The 21,116-nt window shown below is 42.2% G+C and overlaps 1 protein-coding gene across 10 annotated transcripts in view; it reads left to right on the top strand.

Moving 5' to 3' along the window:
- The window catches only part of RALGPS1 (Ral GEF with PH domain and SH3 binding motif 1), a 317,405-nt gene that overhangs the window by 40,980 nt on the left and 255,309 nt on the right, over positions 1-21,116 (top strand). For all 10 annotated transcript variants that reach the window (XM_021674032.2, XM_064377874.1, XM_012458122.3 and 7 more), the window contains exons 2-4: positions 4,336-4,457; positions 7,929-8,036; positions 20,901-20,951. In XM_021674032.2, coding sequence (XP_021529707.1) covers positions 4,401-4,457; positions 7,929-8,036; positions 20,901-20,951 — 216 coding nt within the window. In that variant the 5' untranslated portion in view covers positions 4,336-4,400. The remainder of the gene's footprint in view (positions 1-4,335; positions 4,458-7,928; positions 8,037-20,900; positions 20,952-21,116) is intronic.

Here is a 21,116-nt window from a genome sequence, read left to right as displayed (position 1 = left end):
TAATCCTGTTTGAACTGATCTGAACAGGTTCCATCCATACCAACTGGTTTGTTCTGGTTTAAAACAGACAGGCTGAGTTGGTTAGCCTCTGACTGCCTTTGAATCTTGAGCTGGATTTACTTTTAGTCTCAGTTTTTTGTTTTCCCATTTTGAAGTGTCTGGGTTTTCATGGGCGTTTCTGTTGGAGGGTCCCAGCCACTTCATCCTGGGAAGCCTTTCCTTGCCTTCAGGACCTGTTCCCCGCCTCTCAGTGCCTTTTGCACTAGACATTCCTCAAGGTTTTTTGCTTATTAATAGTATCCTGGCTAAGTGTGGTGACTCATGCCTATCTATAATCCCAGCCCTTTGGGAGATGAAGGTGGGAGGATTGCTTGAGGCCAGGAGTTCAAGACTAGCCTGGACAATGTAGTGAGACTCCATTTCTACAAAAAATTAGCTGGGCATGGTGGCAACATGCCTGTAGTCCCAACTGCATGGGAGGCTGAGGTGGGAGGATCCCTTCAGCCCAGGAGTTTGAGGTTGCATTAAGCTATGATTACACCACTGCACTCCAGACTGGGAAACAGAGCCAGATGCTGTCTTTTAAAAAAAAAAAAGTATTTCAAGGGTAATGGGTGAGGGAGGAGTTAAACATGTGAGTTCAGAGCACCATCGTGAAACAGAGCTGAAGGCGCTTCTTTATTATGGTATAATTAATATTTCATAAAATCCACCCATTCTAGTGGTATAATTCTATGATTTTTAGTGAATTTTTGGAGCTAACTGGCACCATGATCCAGTTTTAGAACATTTCCATCCCTCAGAAACTCCTGTGTCCTTGTGTAGTCAGTTCTGCCTCTGCCCCTGCCCCCGGCCCAGCAGTAATACACACTTTTGTCTCTCTAAATTTGCCTTTTCTGGACATTTCCTAAAAATGGAATCACACGGTAGATTCCTTTGCATCTGCCTTCTTTCCCCGAGCCTGTGTTTTCAGGTTTGTTGGTGTGGTGGCTATATCGGTGTGTCACCTCTGTTTTGCTGAGTAGTGCTCCATCCTGCAGATGTGTTGATTGAATTGTCTGTCCATTTACCAGGTGGTGAACATTTGGAGGGTTTCTAGCTTTTGGCTTTTATGAATAATGCTGCTATAAACATTCATGTTCATGTCTTTGTGTGGGCGTATGTTGTTTTTTTTAAGGAGACATCTAGGAGTAGAATTACTGGGTCATGTGATAAATTTATATTTAACTTTTTAAGAAACTACCAAACTATCTTCCAAAGTGGCTGTGCCATTCTGCCTTCCCACCAGCAATGCATGAGGGTTCTGTCTCTCCACATTTCTGCCAATATCGGTATGGCCTGTTGTTATTTTGTTTTGTTTTTCATTGTAGCCATCCTGGTGGGTGTGATGCGGTATATCAATATATACAAATACCATTTGTGTTTCCCTGATGGCATTTCTCTTGTTAGCTATTCGTATATCTTATTGATTGATTGATCGATTGATTGATTGATGGAGTCTCACTCTGTCGCTCAGGCTGGAGTGCAGTGGTGCAATCTCAGCTCATTGCAACCTCTGCCTCCTGGGTTCAAGCGATTCTTCTGCCCCAGTCTCCCAAGTAGCTGGGATTACAGGCATGTGCCACCATACGTGGCTGATTTTTGTATTTTTTTTTTTTTTTTTTGAGACGGAGTCTCACTCTTGTTACCCAGGCTGGAGTGCAATGGCGCGATCTCGGCTCACCGCAACCTCCGCCTCCTGGGTTCAGGCAATTCTCCTGCCTCAGCCTCCTGAGTAGCTGGGATTACAGGCACGCGCCACCGTGCCCAGCTAATTTTTTTGTATTAATAGAGACGGGGTTTCACAATGTTGACCAGGATGGTCTCGATCTCTCGACCTCGTGATCCACCCGCCTCGGCCTCCCAAAGTGCTGGGATTACAGGCTTGAGCCACCGCGCCTGGCCTGATTTTTGTATTTTTAATAGAGACGGGGTTTCACCGTGTTGGCCAGACAGGTCTCAAACTCCTGATCTCGGGTAGTCTGCCTGCCTCGACCTCCCAAAGTGCTGGGATTACAGGTGTGAGCCACTGTGCCTGGCCCATATATCTTCTTTTGTGAAATGTCTGTTCAAATCTTTTGTGCAGTTGCTTTTTAAACCTGCACCAGCTGTGGATCTGTGGTCCTTGGTGACAGTGAACATGGCTTCTCTCAGGACAAAAATGACTAACAAATGAGACTTCTCAGCCCGTCTCCTCTCCTTGCTCATGAAAGAGGACTTTGGCCTCTCCAGCTTAGCTTTTTCTCTAAGGAAAAACTTACCTCACCAGTTCTTTTTTTTTTCTTTTTTACTATGAAAATTATCAAGCACTTAGAAAAGTGCAGAGACTGGTACAGCAGACTCCTCTATACCCTCTTGTCTGGCTTCAGCCATCGTTATCATGTTGTCATGGTTGCCTTATCTCTACTCATATATATTTTGCTGACCCATTCGAAAGTAAGTTTTAAACTTTACATCTGTATGTTGACACACACCTCAGTAAGGGTAAAGACTTTTTCCTATATAACCACTACACTGTTATCATACTTAGGAGAATTTATAGCAATTCGGTGGTACCCTCTAAGATTCATAGTCAGCTTTTCCTAGTTGGTTCCCAAATATTGTTCATAGGGCAGGCTAGTTCTTCTGAGCATTTTTGGGAAGAATGGGAAAGTAGAAGGCTCACAGGATAGAACTGAGGAGGGGATATTTAAAGTGGATTATATTGGATTGGAGCAGCTATGAAGGAGGAGAGAAGAGCCACTGTCAGTGCTGAAGATGTACCAGAGCCTGGGTCATTTGTGGACGTTCCTTTTTGGTTGCTTGCCCCCGTTTCTTTGACAGCACACTGCTATTTGCTGGGCTCTGTGACTGAGGGACCTGGGAAGGTTGCAGATGGAGTCAGTATCATCAGGATTTTTCTTCTTTTTGAGCTACCTCCAAAGACTGAAGCCAACTGCAATTATCCAGGCAAATCATCTTTCCCAGTGACCTTTGGGCTAGATCTTGCCCTCCAGGACTGATTTTCTCATAGGCACCACAGATTCGGCATTTCCCAAATCAAATTTATCATCTTTCCCCCAAATCTGTTGTGTCAACTCTGTTCCTTCCTTGAAGAAGGGCATGCCATCCTTCTGGTACTTCATGCCAAAAACCGTCTCATCCTCAGCTGATACTTCTGCCTCACCTCCGCTTCAGTACCTGGGAGCCTCAGTCCTTCCTGTCTTCCTGTCTTTCAGTCTCTCTCCTCTCTGACTTGACTGCTGCAACCTCAGCGCAGAGGCCCTTCCTTATCTCCTGCCTGCATAACTGCAGTTGGTTCCAGTCTTTGTCGTCTTCTTGCCTCCTTCCACCCTGTCCCCCACACTCCTGGTCACTTGCTGCTAAAAGGCTGTCATTGGCCGCAGGTTTCTGTGTTCAGTGATGTGGTAAATGCTCTCCTAGAGGTGTGTGTACTTGGGTGACAAAACAACTGGGTCTGCTTTGGGTTGTTCAGGCATGATACCTGAAAAGGTGACATTCGAGCAGGGTCTTGAATGATGACAGGGTGGTATAGTGGCATGAACAAAGGCATCAAATAATGAGATATATGCCTCCCTGTGCCTCAGTTTCCCCACATGTAATAGGATGTAATGATTGGATCTACTTCAGGATTTTTGGGTTAATGTATGCTAAGAATGGCACATAGTACTATATGGGGTTGGCTATTATCCAGGTTATTATTGATGAAGAAGTATGGTGCCAGGGGAACACAGTAGAATTGGTTTGTCTTCTTCACCTTGCCTTTGTTTTAAAAGAAAAATCAAGGCTGGATGCGGTGGCTCACACCTGTAATTGTAGCCCTTTGGGAGGCTGAGGTGGGAGGATTGCTTGAACCCAGGAGTTTGAGACCAGCCTGGGCAACATAGCAAGACCCCACTTCCACACACACACACACACACACACACACACACACACACAAATTAGTGGGGCATTGTGGTACATGCCTGTAGTCCCAGTGACTCGTAAAAAGATCACTTGAGCCCAGTAGGTTGAGGCTGCAGTGAGCCATGATTGAGCCACTGCACTCCAGTCTGGGTGACAGAGAAAGACCCTGTCTCAAAATAAATAAGTGAATAAAACCAAGGTCACAAACTTTAGTGCCTGCAAGAGCCAGGCATGCGCTGAAATGGTTACACAAGCCACGTGGGAACTAAAAGGCCCTTTCTTTAAAGGTCTCCTCTGAGATGATCTGCTCAAGTCTGGTACAGCTTTCGCCTGGTGATGTGGATAAGTTTGTTTTGAAGACTGTTTTTTATGAGCCCCTTTGCCTTGCAGGACTTCTCCAGACAGGTTATGTTACCTGCAGAGGCTGCCCTGAAGCTCCCTGCGGCCTGGAGACTATGTACAAGAGGAATGGTCTGATGGCTAGCGTGTTGGTCACCTCTGCCACTCCACAGGTACTGAGGCTGCAAGAATTGGGACAGTGGGTAGAGGGGTCTCCTTTCAGCTAACCCAGGCCCCAGCTGAGCTTTGAACAGCAAGGCTGTAGGGCTCTGTGAATACCATCATTCTCAGCACTCCCAAGGCCCCTGGCCACGCCAGGCGTGAGATTTGGGAGGCAGTCAGCCCTGAGTATCAGTATGTTTTCTGAAGTCGTTCTCGTCAAAGAAAAAAAAATACCTGCCCAGTCCAGTCGTTACAAGTGGCACATTCCATTTTGGTGTCAAGAAGGGATCAGACCTTTCCCAGGAAAAGCCGCTGCTGATTATAAATAAGTCACACACATTCCGGAATGAAGTCAGACAGAAGTCATTCCAACTGGCCCTGGGTTCTTATTTACCTTGCTCAGTAGGAAATGGTTGTAAGGACTGGTGGTCTGGAGTGGCCTGGGCTAGGGCCCCTGCTGTGGGGTTTGGGAGTTTGCTTTCCATGCTCAGTAATGGCACAGAAGCATGCAGGAGGATTGGGTGCCATCTGTTACCCAGATGCCACCCTGTTGTGTGTATAATGCCTGCTCCTCTGACAGATTGGCAAGGCTATGCCAGGGTTTGAGCCCACAAGGCCCTCCTCGTTATGCTGGGCTTTTGAAGTGATCCTGGGTAACCAGCCAAAAAGTCACAGGAATCAGTTCATTTCTTATAAACCTTTCAAAAAATTCTGTGTTTTGATCTCTGGTCCTGAAATCAGGATAGGTTTAAATAAAGCTGCTGCTGCAGCAGAATTATCATTACCCTCATCATCATCACCAATAAATGTATTTGAGGCAGCTTTTAATTGAACAAGTCCCCTTGTATGAGTGTGTGTGTTTGGGGCAGATACAATCGTGTGTCACTGGAAAGTTAAAATACCCGAAATCCCAGGAATGGACTCCTTTTTGTAACTAGAGGAGTCAAACTTCTGTTTTCATCAAGAGTGAAACTTCTTTTTTCTCTGCCCTCTGTGTGTATATATGTATGTATATATATTTGAGTGTGTATATATATATATGTGTGTGTGTATACACATACACACACACATATGTGCTGTGTATATATACATGTATGTATCTAGCACAAGGTAAGTACTCAATAAATATTTGTTGAATAAATGAATGAGTGAATGAATGAATACATTTGTAACTGAAGTGCTCAATAAATTTTGATGGCTGAATGATACATTTGCACCCATATAGCCCCATAATTTGTTGCTTACTATATACCAGGCACTTTTTTGCATGTTCCATAGGTGTTGTCTAATTTAATATTCACAATAATCCCAACCTCATCAGGTTTATATTATTTTATCCCCAGTTTATAGATGAGGAAACTAAGGCACAGACAGGTGAGCAAACTGTCTTGGAATCACACAGCTGCGAGGTAGTGGGGATTCAAAGCCAGGCCTCCCTGACTCTTGAGCTCGTGCTCCTAACCGTGACATTATACCATCCAAAAGAAAATCCACCCTGTCACCCTGATAGATTCAGCTTCCTGGAAGGTGGGTGTAGAAGTACAGAATGGTTTGTACAGAATTGTCTGCTTAGGATCTACATATAAGGCTGGGAGATAGAGTAGAATGCCTATGTCAGAAGCATCAGGAGTAGTCTTTATAACTGTTCGAAAGTTCGCTCTGCACAGGTTCTCCTCAGGAGAGAATGTCTTGTCACTGTGGAATTTTAAAAATAGCCATGCCTGGGCTGGGCGCAGTGGCTCCTGCCTGTAATCTCAGCACTTTGGGAGGCCAGGGCGGGTGGATCACCTGAGGTCAGGAGTTCAAGACCAGCCTGCCAACATGGCGAAACCCTGTCTTTACTAAAAAAATACAAAAATTAGCCAAGTGTGGTGGTGGGTGCTTGTAATCCTGGCTACTTGGGAGGCCGAGGCAGGAGAATCATTGAACCTGGCATGTGCAGGTTGCAGTGAACCGAGATCGCACCACTGCACTCCTGCCTGGGCAACAGAGTAAGACTCCCACTCAAAAAAAAAAAAAAAAAAGAAAGCCATGCCTGAGCTCACTCCAGTCCCCTTGAATCAGCCCTCCTGGAGGTGGGGGCAGATTCTGCCAGTACTTTCTAAGCTTCATTTTATAAAACCTGTACTATAGCCCAGAAGTAGGTTTAATATCAGCGTTTTACAGATGATAACTGAGACTCAGTAAAATGAAGTTATTTGTCTGAGCTAAGACAGCAACTGGTGTGGAGCTGGCATTTTAACCAGACCTATCTGACTTCAGAGCTCTTAACCACTCTGGTATACTGCTTCTTAAGATCATCTTAAGAGTTTTTGGTATAGTGGAGTAATTTTAAAACCTTTTGATGACACAGGCCTATCAAAATCTACAGGTTTAAGTTCCTGCTCCTCTTTTTAACCTTACATTTGCAGTTGTTGACTATTAGTTTCCCTCACTGACCTAAAAACACTCTAGTTTCCAGGAAGATTGCAAAGTTTTTCCAGATACAGCCATTTTGGAAAGAGTGAAATAAAGAATAAAAGCATATTCTCTAAATCCCAGTCCAAAATGTTGAGGTTAATGGAAACCACAAAATCCTCCTTCATGAGCTGAGACAAATAAAATCATTTATGAACAGGGCACAATTTTTGGGTGGTAAGCTCAATTGAGCTTGGTGAAGTTAAATTAAAGGGAAAGTATATTCGACATTCTGGGATCCCCACAGTGTTGAGATTCATGAAATCAGCCACATTTGAGGAGTTTTAACCTGGCTTTTTATGGGAGACTCTTTCATATACATGCAGGATGCAAAGTATCCTTAGCACAAAGGACTCTACTAAATATAACTTTTACACCGGCCTCCAAAGCCAGTTGGTTACTTCTCAGCTCATTAGCAAGCAGGCTTTGAATTCCAAGTGGCCTGCATGAGAAATAAGCCTTGAGAGCCACTTTTACATTTTGTGTAACAATTTCCTGCAATGACTTCAAGTAGGAAAAAGAAAGGTAAAACCAGGTAATGTTTGAAAGACATCATGAAGCAGATTGTCTCCTCAGGCTTCCTAAGACATACAGTCCTATTCTCTCTCAAGGAAGATTGGGCTGTAATTTTTTATCCCACCACTAAACCACTGGCCAGAGAAAGTTAGGGTGTGGCAACTGAAGGTGTGTGTTTTGGGGTCAGATAGATACAAAACTAAGTTTACTTCCTAGCTTTCACTTTCATAGCTGAGATACCTTGGAGAAGTAACATTGCCTCTACTTCCTTATCTATAAAATGGGAACAATAATAATGTATATTCATAGGGCACACGTGAGAAGGAAATAAGATGATACACATGAAGTGCTTAACACGGTGCCTGGAATGGGGTAAGGCACTAAACAGTAGAAGCTGTGTTTATTGTACTGTTTTGTTGCTCTCCCATCCTCGATTCCGAGGAGGTTTGGGAGGCAGTGATTCCAAGCCAGATCTCTCAGTTGGCACCATCTCTCCCTGCTCTCCACAGGGCAGCAGCAGCTCGGACTCTCTGGAGGGCCAGAGCTGCGACTATGCCAGCAAGAGCTATGATGCCGTTGTCTTCGATGTCTTGAAAGTGACCCCAGAGGAATTTGCTGTAAGTGACACAGAGCCGGTATGGGTGGCTGGGCACCACAACAGGGCACTAGAGGGAGCCACCACTTAGGCTTTTTGCTCAGATTGGAAACATTCTATATGCCCAACAAGAGGGAGTGTTGAGTAAAATACGTATCACCCTTTATGAAATACCATGCAGCATTAAAAGGGTGCTGTCTAGAAATTAACTACCTTGGAAGGTCCTACGCTATATATATAAAAGTGAAAGGAGCAGACTAAAGCACTGTTTATGGAGAACATGCAGTTTTAAAAATGCATGTACAGGCTGCGCATGGTGGCTCACACCTGCAATCCCAGCACTGTGGGAAGCTGAGGCAGGAGGGTGGCTTGAGCCCAGGAGTTTGAGACCAGCCTGGGCACATAGGGAGACTGTCTTGACAAAAAAATGGAAATAAAAAAATTAGCCAGGTATGGCGGCACACACTTGTACTCCCAGCCACTCAGGAGACCGAGGTGAGAGGATTGCTTGAGACTGGGAAGTTGAAGCTACAGTGAGCTGTGATCATGCAACTACATTCCAGCCTGGGTGACAGAGCAAGACCCTGCCTCGGAAAAAAAAAAAAGCATGTATAACATACATATGACATAAGTATTTGCGTGGGGTCTAGATTTTTTGTTTATGTATTCATACATATCTAGATATATATACCAAACATATTATTTACTGTAGTATTTGGTTATAGATTCCAGGTAATTGGAATTTAATTTTTCTTTTTGTTTATTTATACTTTCTACATTTTTATAACAACTATTTTCTGCAATGGTAAATGATATTGTTTGGGCAATTTTTAAAAATATAAATTAAAAAAAAGATTTATCTTCAACCAGTGTGTTGCTCCCAGTCTGACTAAGAGACTGTCCCTTGTGGTGGAGCTGTGTTGGCTCCTTGTTTGGCCATGACTTGGTTTCCTCCTTTTGCACTTTGACGGTAGAGGGAGAATATTGACTCTGGGGTGACCTCAAGCCTGATTTTGAGTATTGTCCAAGCGTTGAACTCATCTCCAGAACCCTGGACGTGTTTCCAACCCATACCCACTTCTTCTCTACCCTCTTTGGTAAAGAGTTTCTTGTCCTCCAAGGTGCCAAGGGAACTAGCTGGGCCCCATGTCATTGCTCTGCCATCATTGGCTTCTTCCACATTTACTTTGTGCCAGGCCATACTGAGCCTAGCACATGCTTCATTTCCTTCAGTGTGTCTGAGGGATCCTTTTAAAATCTTCAGACTCTCTAATGGCTCCTTCCTACTAGAATGAGACCCAGAGTTCCTCCTGAGGCCTCTAGTACTCTTGTGGTCCTGTCAAGCCTCCTCTTCTGTCCCCACCTCCATGCTCTCCTGCTGTTTCTTTCTTCCCCAGGCTCACCTGCATCCTCTGTCCTTTTCTTTTTCAGTCTTATTTGCTCTTCCTTAGCTGTCTGCTCACTCTGTGTTCAAATGTCTGTCCTTAGGACTTTCACTGGGATAAAGTAGCATCTTTCCATCATTATCTTTCTCCTTACTCTGCTCTGTTTTTCTTCATAACTGTTATTACTACCCAACATTACATTATAGAATAGTAGTTTGTTTTTTTTTTAAAGACAGCATCTCATTCCATCACTCAGGCTGGAGTGCATTGGGACAATCACAGTTCACTGAAGCCTCAAACTCCCTGGCTCCAGTGATCCTCCTGCCTCAGCCTCCCAAAGTGCTGGGGCTACAGGTGCACACCACCATGCCCTGCTAATTCTTTTGATTTTTAGTAGAGATGAGATCTCACTGTGTTGCCGTGGCTGGTCTCCAATTCCTGGACTCAAGTGATCCCCCCACCTTAGCCTCCCAAAGTGCTGGAATTGCAGGTGTGAGCCACCACTCCTGGCCTATATAATAATAATTTTTTATTTTATATTTCCTCCACTAGAATATAAACTCTTTAAGGACAGGAACTTATCTGACTTGTTCACTGCTTTTTTTCCCAGTGCCCAAAATATGCCTGGCTCATAGTAGGTGCTCAATAAATGTGTGTTGCCTTAAAGAGTTTAATTCTTTTCTCTCTCTCTCTCTCTCTTTTTTTTTTTTTTGAGATGGAGCCTTGCTGTGTCGCCAGGCTGGAGTGCAGTGGTGTGATCTCGGCTTGTTGAAACCTCTGCCTCCCAGGTTCAAGCCATTCTCCTGCCTCAGCCTCCCTAGTAGCTGGGATTACAGAAGTGCACCACCACGCCCAGCTAATTTTTATATTTTTAGTAGAGACAGGGTTTCACCATGTTGGCCAGGATGGTCTTGATCGCCTGACCTCATGATCTTCCTGGCTCAGCCTCCCAAAGTGCTGGGATTACAGGCGTGAGCCACCATGCCTGGCCAAGAATTCAAGTCTTACAACAACTCAATGAGGCTTATCATTAGCTCCCAATTTTCTGATAAAGTAAGGATCCAAGAGATTAATTTTCTTGTATGGATTATATAGCCAGGTATTGGCAGAGCCAGGTCTGAAACTCTCATCATCTAATTACCTTCTAATACTAGGAGGTAGTAGTAAGATCATCTCCTGTTTTTGAACACTGATTATGTCTAGGTCTTGTGCTAAATGTTTTACATGCTTTAATCTCATTTACTTTTCATAGCAGCCTTATAAATAAGGTGTAGTTATTATTCCCAAGTTACTGATAAGCAAGTCAACATTTAGAGTAGAAAGTCACCTCTTCAGATGGATAGTACATGGCGCAGCTGGGCTTTAAAACCTGGGCTGTCTGATGCTGTAGACCAGTGATTTCCAATAGAAATATAATGTAAGTGGGCCGGGCGCGGTGGCTCACGCCTATAATCCCAGCACTTTGGGAGGCCGAGGCGGGTGGATCACAAGGTCAAGAGATCGAGACCATCCTGGTCAACAAGGTGAAACCCCGTCTCTACTAAAAAATACAAAAATTAGCTGGGCATGGTGGCGCACGCCTGTAGTCCCAGCTACTCGGGAGGCTGAGGCAGGAGAATTGCTTAAACCCAGGAGGCAGAGGTTGCGGTGAGCCGAGATCATGCCATTGCACTCCAGCCTGGGTAACAAGAGCAAAACTCTGTCTCAAAAAAAAAAAAAAAAAAAGATATATAATGTAAGCTACATATACAATTTAAAATTTTCTAGTAACCACATTAAAAAATAAAAGAGATAAATTACTTGTAATAGTATGTTTTATTTAATCTTGTATTTCAAACTATTATTTCAAAATATAAGCAACATAAAATTATTGAGATACCTTATATTCTTTTTTTTCAAACTAAGTGTTCAAAATTGTGTGTCTGTGTGTGTGTAAGAGATAAGTCACTATGTCACTCAGGCTAGATTACAGTGGCTATTCACAGGTGCAGTTACAGCACACTGCAGTGCCTTGAACTCCTGGGTTCAAGCCATCTTCCTGCCTAAGCCTCCCGAATAGCTGGGACTATAGGTTTGTGCCACTGTACCTGGCTCTAATGGGTATTTTACAGTTTGTAGTGCTAAGAACATTTCAATTGCTCAGTAGCCACATGTAGGTAGTGGCTACTATGTTGGATAGTATAACACTAGAGTCTGCACTCTTAGCCACAAAGCTGTATTGCCTCTCCTTTAGAAGACTTCGTCAGTCTTGCAGGCTGATGGCCTAGCTTCTGTGTTCTATTTATGTATGTTTACTTGTACTTTTAAGAGTCATGTTTTTTAGCTGCGCAAAAGGAAAGAAGCAGCAATGAGGCTTAAAAATCCCTTTATAGCTGTTTACCCTGTGGAATGGCAGAGAGTTAGAGTGCATCATAGAAAAACATTGTTTAACAGGACTCCTTGGTGAGACTTGGGGCCGGGTTTTCTAGCCTCAGCCATAGGGTATTGCTTGGCTTGCTTCAGGCCACCTTTCTGAGGCTGGGAAGACTGTAGGGAAGAATAGTGAATACTTTGGAAATGTAGTGCTAAAACTTTGGCTGTCCCTGCTGGAGCTAGTGTGTCTTTAGCTTACATGAGAAACCAGGTCTCTGGAGTCTTTGGCCTCTGGGAAAGCACAGGAGTGCTTAGGTGTTAGAATTGAATCAGACCAAGTGGCATTTTAGTTTCCCGTCTAGTGAAAGAAAGAAAAAACCCAGACATAAAAACCCACTGAAAGAATTATTTAAAGATTCTGGGAAGATGGTGGTGGCAGTAGCATATTTTTAAATTCTCTCTTAGACCGTGTTCCCCCTCTGCCCCGCTTTGAACATTCATAACTAGATCACAAACCCTGAAACCCATGAACAAAATTACAGTAAACCTAGGTGACAAGTTATTCCCATCACCCCCAAAATAGAAGTGGTTGAAGATATACCATCAACATCTATAAGATCTTCAGGGTATCAGCATCTATAGAGGAGAAAGCAGAATAAGCACTGGGGTATTTGATAGACTTGAGAATAGGAGAACCCCAAAGCTGCCAACAGGTATTTGCTGGAAAGTTCAGTGAGTCAGGGTGGGAATAGCAGCTGAAATTGACAGCGAGTTTGACTATCTAAATAATGGTGAGTAGAAGAGATCTGTGGAATAGCCATTATGATCTCTTGAAACCAGCCATCTAGGGGGTACCTTCTAGAATGATGCCGCATACCTAAGAAAGTCAGTATGGAGTAGAATCAAAATGACAAGGATAGAGATAGTTGTGGCAAAAGCAGCTCTCTCTCTCTCTCTCTTTCTCTGTGTGTGTGTGTGTGTGTGTGTGTGTGTGGTGAAATCTCAAGAAATAGTGGCCATGGTGTTGAACACTACATGAAAGCAACCTAAAACAGAGCTGTGTGAAGTTCGAAAAGGCACTCTGAACCATATTGCTCTCTAAAAGCTCAGGAAAACTAATTTTGCATAAAAATAAGCAACAGGAAATTATTGCTGTCAAATCTCATTCAAAGTTATTATACAAAAAAAGAGACCAGAATCCCTATAGACAACGAAAGCATGCCAGAAAGGCATGCCACAAAACAGATAAAACCTGTAACTATTTATTTTAAAATGAACTAAGAGATGTTAAGATCATGCATAAAGAACATAAATTAGAAATAAGAAAATCTCAGAAATGAGGTGACAGAACTTAGGAAAGGAACATATGAAAAAAATGCTCATCATCACTGGTCATTAGAGAAATGCAAATCAAAACCACATTGAGATACCATCTCACACCAGTTAGAATGGCGATCATTAAAAAATCTGGAGACAACAGATGCTGGAGAGGATGTGGAGAAATAGGAACACTTTTACACTGTTGGTGGGTGTGTAAATTGGTTCAACCATTGTGGAAGACAGTGTGGGGATTTCTCAAGGATCTAGAAACAGAAATTCTATTTGACCCAGCAATCCCATTACTGGGTATATACCCCAAAGAACTAGAAATTGTTCTATTATAAAGACACATGCACATGTATGTTCATTGCAGCCCTGTGTACAATAGCAAAGACTTGGAATTAACCCAAAAACTCATCAATGATAGACTGGATAAAGAAAATGTGGTACATATACACCATGGAATACTACACAGCCATAAAAAACGATGAGTTCGTGTCCTTTGTAGGGACTTGGATGAATCTGGAAACCATCATTCTCAGCAAACTGACGCAAGAACAGAAAATCAAACACCACATATTCTTACTCATAAGTGGGTGTTGAACAATGAGAATACATGGACTCAGGGAGAGGAGCATCACACACTGGGGGCAGTTGGTGGGGGCTAGGGGAGGGACAGCAGGGGGTGGGGAGGGTGGGGAGGGATAACATGGGGAGAAATGCTGGATATAGTTTGCAGCTGTGCAACAACCCTGCATGACTCACATATGTACCCTAGAACCTAAAGTAAAATAAAATAAATAAATAAAATAAAAAATAAAAATTCTTTTGGAAATGAAGATTGAACTGGAAAGAACACAGGAACACATAAACATAACAGAAAATACCTTAAGGGAAAAACTTTTTCACATGAAAATAAGTGAAGAAAGAATAAGACTTTGAGGAAAAGTGACAAATATTCATGATAGGCAAAGAAGATCCAACATACAGATAATAGGAATTCCTGAAAGGGAGCAAAAAGGTAAGGGAACTTCACAAATAATTAAAACTAAAATTTAGGAAAATGTTCATGAAATTAAAAAAAAGATTTGAAATTACATACTGAAAGAGCACACCATGAAACTGAGAATGTCAACCCCAAATGGTCAATACTGAAGACATATTTTTTGTAAACTACTGGGTTTTAAAGGAAAAAAAATCATTTGGGCATTTAGGCAAAAACATTAAATGACATATACAGGAAATTATTAGATTACCAGCAGTCTTTTTGACAGAAACACGTTTTTGACAAAAGGAAATGGAGCTACATAATCAAATAAGGAAAGAAAAAAGTGAGCCAAAGAATTTATAATATATCCAGCAAACTGACTTTAAAGTATAAAGGACACAAACAAACTGTTGTGAACATGCAAGACCTTATTATTTCCCTGAGCCCTTCCTGAGGAATCTATTAGAGAATGAGTCTTAGATAATGAACATAATTAGCGAAACATCACTATAAAGACAGGAGAGAGCAGTAAAAATGCAATTACTTGTAGAATTAAGACTGAATGAGGGTTAAAGGTAGAGGATATAGTTTGTAATGAATGTATGCCCAGATGGTAGATATAGTATGACTGTTTATACAAAGATATAGTATGACTGTTTATATATAGTATGACTGTTTATACATAAACTTTTTTAAAATGAGGGAACATAGAACATATACAAAAATTTTGTAACTTTTTTCAGTAATGATATTGCTGGTGATAGCATTAGTATTGTTATTCTGAGACTGTTGTGTGTGTAATGTAGGAGAAAGTAAATGAAAACTTAGGGGATGCTGCAATCCTAGTATATTCTGTGTCCTTAAGACCAATATTTTCAAAATAGAAAAAGGAGATGCAGATATAATACAGAAGAGGTTAAGTAAGTTTTAAAAAATGTCCTGAATTTGAATTGGAAATATTAATATGAATTCTGCATTGTGGTCTTGAAATAGCATTTCTTGCTAAAGGAACCCAGGGCTTCCAGAGAACTGGTTGATTGCAAGTCTGGGAAAAGACATGTTCAAGATGAGCCTGGTTCATCTCCCCAGTGCCCAGTGAGGAAGCTGTCAAGGAATAGGAGGGTTCATGGCAAAAGGACTCAGGTGCTAACTAGAAGAAGCTCCCATTATTCCATCGTGGCACAATTTGGGCTTCAAAAGGATAATAATTGCAAATAATTTAAACTCATCAAACAATAGGTCACCTTTGGATGATAATAGGGGCAATTTATCATCTTAAAAACTGATAAATGTGAGGAAAGAAGCATTTGTCCTGCCTTTGGCTTTTGAACTAACTACACTGGATAACCAAACAGTAGATAAGGGAAAGTGTCTGTTAAATTAGTCAGTTAATAAAAAGAAAAGAAATGATAGAATTGGAATATCATCATTTTGTAACCCCAGTGAATGAAAATATCTAAGCAATGAACATCAACAGTCACTAAGATTACAAAAAGGGGGGCCCTTGTGTGCCTACTGATGAAGCAGTGCGCCACCACCTATAGTCTTGCTAAAGGGATGAACCTGTGTCTGAAGTCCGTGGGTCCAGCTACTGATGTGCAGACACACCAAAGAATGGAAGAACACACATTGACCTGCTCCATAAGTGTGGAGAGCTGCGTAGGTCAAATGGTTTGGATTCTTCAGTAGATATATTACAAGGAATATAAAGGGATGGAGAGAATATTTGTAGATTAAAAGAGATTTAAAAAGTATGCATCAGGTTGGGCATGGTGGCTTACATCTGTAATCCCAGCACTTTGGGAGGTTGTTGTGGGAGGATTGTTTGAGGCAAGAGTTATCAACCTGGGCAACAGAGCTAGACTCCATCTCTACAAAAAAAAAGTTAGCTGGGCATGGTGGCTTATACCTCTAGTTTTAGCTTCTCAGGAGGCTGAGGCAGGAGGATCACTTTGAACTTAGAAGTTTGAGGTTAGCTCACTAGCTATGATCACACCACTGCACTGAAGCCTGGACAACAGAGTAAGACCCTATCTCTAAGATAGATAGATAGATAGCACTTACCAATTTTTAAAAAAAGTGGATAGGACTACCCTGTGATGTGTAGGTGTGTATACTTAAGTGATTAAATTATTTAAAAAACTTGAAGAAAGGATAATGGTTACTTTTGGTGGGAGAGAGACTCGTGATTGGGACAAGGCACATTGAAGAACTTTTGGGGTGGCTCTTTTTTTTGTTTTGTTCGTGGTAAAATATACATAATATAAAATTTACTCTCTTAACTATTTTTCAGTGTACAGTTCAGCGGTGTTAAGTACATTCACAGTGCTTTGCAACCAATCTCCAGAACTGTTTTCATCTTGCAAAATGGAAACTCTGTATCTGTTAAACAACTCCTCACTCTTCTTCTTCCCAGCTCCCAGCAACCGCCATTCTACTTTCTGTCTCCATGATTTTGACTCTTCTAGTTACCTCATGTAAATGGAGACATTCAGTATTTGTCTTCGTGACTTTTCTGTAGATTTGACTTTTTTTTTTTTTTCTTTGAGACAGAATCTCACTCACTCCCAGGCCGGAGTGCAGTGGCACAATTTCAGCTCACTGCAACCTCTGCCATCTGGGTTCAAGCTATTCTCCTGCCTCAGCCTCCTGAGTAGCTGGGATTACAGGCATGCACCACCAAACCTGGCTAATTTTTGTTTATTAGAGACAAGATTTCACCATGTTGACGGGCTGGTCTCGAACTCCTGACCTCAAGTGATCCGCCTGCCTCAGCCTCCCAAAGTGCTGGGATTACAGGGATGAACCACTGAGCCAGCCTGGTTTGACTTTTTTTTTTTTAATAAAAAGGTTTAAAAAGCTTTAAATAAGTTACTGCTAGATTAATTTTCAAAAGGAACAGAACAATTCATAGGCCCATCCCCTGACTCAGTTCTAAATTGCCAGATCGGGCTTTCTGCGGTTCTATGAGTCAAAGCAGGAGAGATCTTTGGAGCTGATTACTCTTTGTTCTGTGAGCCCTCTTGGCCTGCCTTGGTGGAGTTGGGTAAAGCCAACAGCGTTTTTTGTTTGTTTATTTGGGGTCTGGAAGATCCTTGCACTAAGGCTAAGTAAGGCTTGGAAGAGAGGATTTAGTCAGCCACTGTTAAGAGAAATATTACATGGAAAAAAAATTTTTTTTTTCCTTTTTGGCTAACCAAGTAGCTTTCATTTATCCACATAATAGCACTGTTATGTTAGAGCCACACTGTGAAGTGCTCCAGTAGATCCCTCCACCCTGCAGTATTCATCTCTGCAGAAATGATGTTTGGAGATCAGGCACTTCCCTTAACAGCCTCGATTTTTAGAAGGCCCTGGAGTGGGAGGAAGGAGGAGATGGGAGAACGGACTAGGATTAAGGAAGCCATTGCCAGGTGACTAGCGTGACTGGACATCCTATATTAAGGCTTTATTTCTCAAAACAAGGATAGTCCATTAGGAGACTTATTCATGAGTGTTCTTCAGCCCCACCACTGGCCAGATTTGCTGCTTGGAAACGAGAGTGGGAGGCTCCTTGTCTCATGTTTCTGTTGAGGTTGTAACATATCCCTAGAAAATGCCTTTTCTCTCCAAGAAACCAGGGTACCTCTCCTGAGGGTGAGACAGGGTCCTGAGGTGGTCCCAAAAGCTGGCTGTGAAGTGTGACAGGACCTGACCTCACCTCTTACCACTCCCTCATACCCATACTCCCCACCCCGCTTTTTGGTAAAACTGAGTACTCTTGAGGGTTGAAACTTCTGGGGAAGGATTACTCATCAGCAACCTCTTTAACATGTGTTTGACTTTGTAGTAAAATGGCATAAAATTGATAATCTGATGATCTTTATAAGTATCTTGTATCAAACTATCCCTGCTCTAGACACTGTATCTTCTTTGGTCAGAGTTGAAAGGATAGAAATAGAAGAGAGTCTTCTGAAACCTCATTATGTATTTTGGACTAGCTAGTCTAAGTTTGGTGACCTATGTTGTTGTTTGTTTTGAATAAAACATCTGAACACATTTTCTGACTTACAGTCTGAGCAGAAAGCAGAATATTTGAAACTTGGACCATCCAAAAAATATGAAATGTAAGGTCACTGCTTTAATAAATCATCTGGAAATTCAGTAGCAAACCCTAGAACTGATGGCAGGATGGAAAGGAAGTTTTCTCATTTTCACATTAGCAGACTTTTGGTTCTTTTCCTAAATGACATTGCAAACATCCTGCCGGTTCTCCCGGTTAGGGTGTTAACTTGAACTGCAGGGGAGATCTCCAAGGCCCTCTGAGCTTTCAGTTCAAATCTCCTGTCTTTACAAGGGCTTTCTGTTCCCCAGGATGGCAGACTTAATCCAAATATGAGAAGCACTTGGCTAACAATCTTGATGGGTCTGGCAGAAGAAATGCCAGTCTGTTTGCACTGCCCAGGACATAGCTCTGAGCCCTGTAGCTCTAGGCCAAACACAGACCTATAGACCTTCAGGGCTTACTAACTCAACACCCAGATTATGGGGGCCAGATACATTATGCTGACGTCAAGAGTCCCCTTGACATCAAGGGGTGTTGGGTGGAACCCAGAGGCAGAAGAGCTCAGATTCTGCTCCAGTGCTTCCTTATTCCTCGTGCTCTCTACCATCTCTCAGCCAGGCTTCCATTAGTGGCAGCATTTCACCCCTGTTTGCATGAGGAACACTAGCCCCTGGGAGAGGACAGAGAGGCTCTCCCCTGAAGCCAGCTGCACGTTTTCCTCTCCACTCCGCCTGAGGATGGTATGCTTTGGCTTGTATCCCATGCTCCTCAGAAACCCAGTGACCTTAGACCAGCTTTGAATTGTGCCAAGAGCTGACCACACTTCATCTAGCCCTGGATTGTAGTCACAGTTGGCACACTCTGTGTATTGCCATTTTTCTCCAATATGTCTTAATACAAGGGTTTTTACTGGCTCAATGTAGCAGCCTTTTAAACATGTTCTCTAGAGCAACCTCAGTGCATGGATATTCAACCAAATTAATGGTCCCTTATTTCCTAGCTTGTGTACTGGTCAGGAACCATAAGTTCACATGCCAGTACATGAGCCCATTTGTGTGGCTTCACTTTTGACTGACACACACAGGCACACACTCTCTCATACTTCCATACACATGCACACACATTCACACACCCTCACACATACACACACTTACACACTTACACTCACACACTCTCACACAGTAATACACACACTCACACACACACACTTAGATACATACCCATACATACACTCTCTTATGTATTTATTGAGCATCTGTCAGGTGCCAGGAGCTCTACCTCTTGTCTTGAATTTTCACCAAGATCCTATAAAACAGGAATTATTGTCATAATTTTCTAGATGTGGTACCTGACTGAGAGAGGTTGTGTGTCAAAGAGAACATTGCCGTGAAGTGACAGTGTCCAGACACATACTCAAGCCCTATAGATTCCAGAGCCCATTTGTTCCCTATATCATGTCATCCTGGATAGCCTGTGTTCAGTGGACAGGGTGTCTTCTCACATTAAAGGCATCCAAAGGACTTCAGCTCTCCTTTCCCTGACGTGTCACAGAGGAATCTCTTAACTGACATCTGGCATACCATGTGACATGGAAGTAGGTGGATCATGTCAAGTCAGTTCAGTTCATGCCTTGGTCTGAAAAATGGTCAGCATGATGCTTCCTCTTACTGTCATCAGATGAAGTTTTTTTTATTTTTTAATTTTTGAGACAGAGTCTTGCTCTGTTGTCCAGGTTGGAGTGCAATGGCACTATCTCGGCTCACTGCAACCCCCGCTTCCCGGGTTCAAGTGATTCTCCTGCCTTAGCCTTCTTAGTAGTTGGATTGTAGGCATGCACCACCACACTCTGCTAATTTTTGTATTTTTAGTAGAGACGGAGTTTCACCATGTTGGTCAGGCTGGTCTCGAACGCCTGACCTTGGGATCCGCCCACCTGGGCCTCCCAAAATGTTGGGATTACAGGTGTGAGCCACCGTGCCTGACTCAGATGACACTCTTATGATGGGTGAACCTTTTAACCTGATGTGTGTTTTCTCTGCTGATCACATTACTGCCTCTTAAGCTGGCTGTGGTGAAAGACTAGATTTTTCCATTTTCAATAATTTGAGACTGTTACTTAAAATATATATATACGTACACATATGTATATATAAAATAGAAATGTCATGGTCATGTCAAAAATTGTTATACAAGTTCCAAATGCTTGCTCTCAGCTTCTGTACTTCTCTCATTGTGGGCTGGTGGAATAAACAGTTTGTGGTCCCGCGCTGGTCTGCGGGTGCCTCTTGAATAGCACTCTACCATATAATTTTGGGGCAATATCAATGACTTCAAAAGAAAAATATAATTTCTATAAGCCACAACTTTAAAAGGAACTTAATTTATAGTAATAAGTAGTGTTTCTGTTTAACATTCTAATTTTAAATATTGTTTCTGCAACTTTAAAAAATTATAAAAGTAGTTCATGCTTGAAATAAAAATTCAATAGTACAAGAATTTCCAAATAAAACTGTTCCTTTTATTCCCAGGCCCACCCTCCAACTTTTATCAATTCCTAAATTGAAAGTTCATCTCACATTCAAGAAAGAAGGGTGTGGATCAAGATTTATGAAGAGGGAAGGGATGGGAGAGGCATTTCAGAAATGTATCCAATTTTTTGCTCTATTCTATCTTGTTTTTTATCCCAAAGGGGAAAGAATAACTTTTATGAATATATATTACTCTGTATAAAGTAACATGACAGTAAGTTATCTTTGATGTATAGTATTTTCTAACATTGATTCTCTTTTGTTGCAGAGCCAGATTACATTAATGGATATACCTGTGTTTAAAGCTATCCAGCCGGAGGTCTGTACTTTGTTTTCCTACTCTTCTATTAATGCTGTGGGTGGGCAGCAAGGATTTAGTCAGCCACTGTTAGAGTGACTACGTTTCTCAGTTTCTCTCTTGAAGGCTCTACAAATGCATGTTATCGATTTAAACCCGATTCTATTCTTGATGGTGCTCATTTTT

The sequence above is a fragment of the Aotus nancymaae genome, unplaced genomic scaffold, assembly GCF_030222135.1.
Source record: "Aotus nancymaae isolate 86718 unplaced genomic scaffold, 86718_ANA_hifiasm-v0.15.2.pri h1tg000003l, whole genome shotgun sequence".
NCBI lineage: Eukaryota > Metazoa > Chordata > Mammalia > Primates > Aotidae > Aotus > Aotus nancymaae.
The sequence above is the reverse complement of the archived record's forward strand: the minus strand, read 5'-3'. Positions and strand labels throughout refer to the sequence as shown.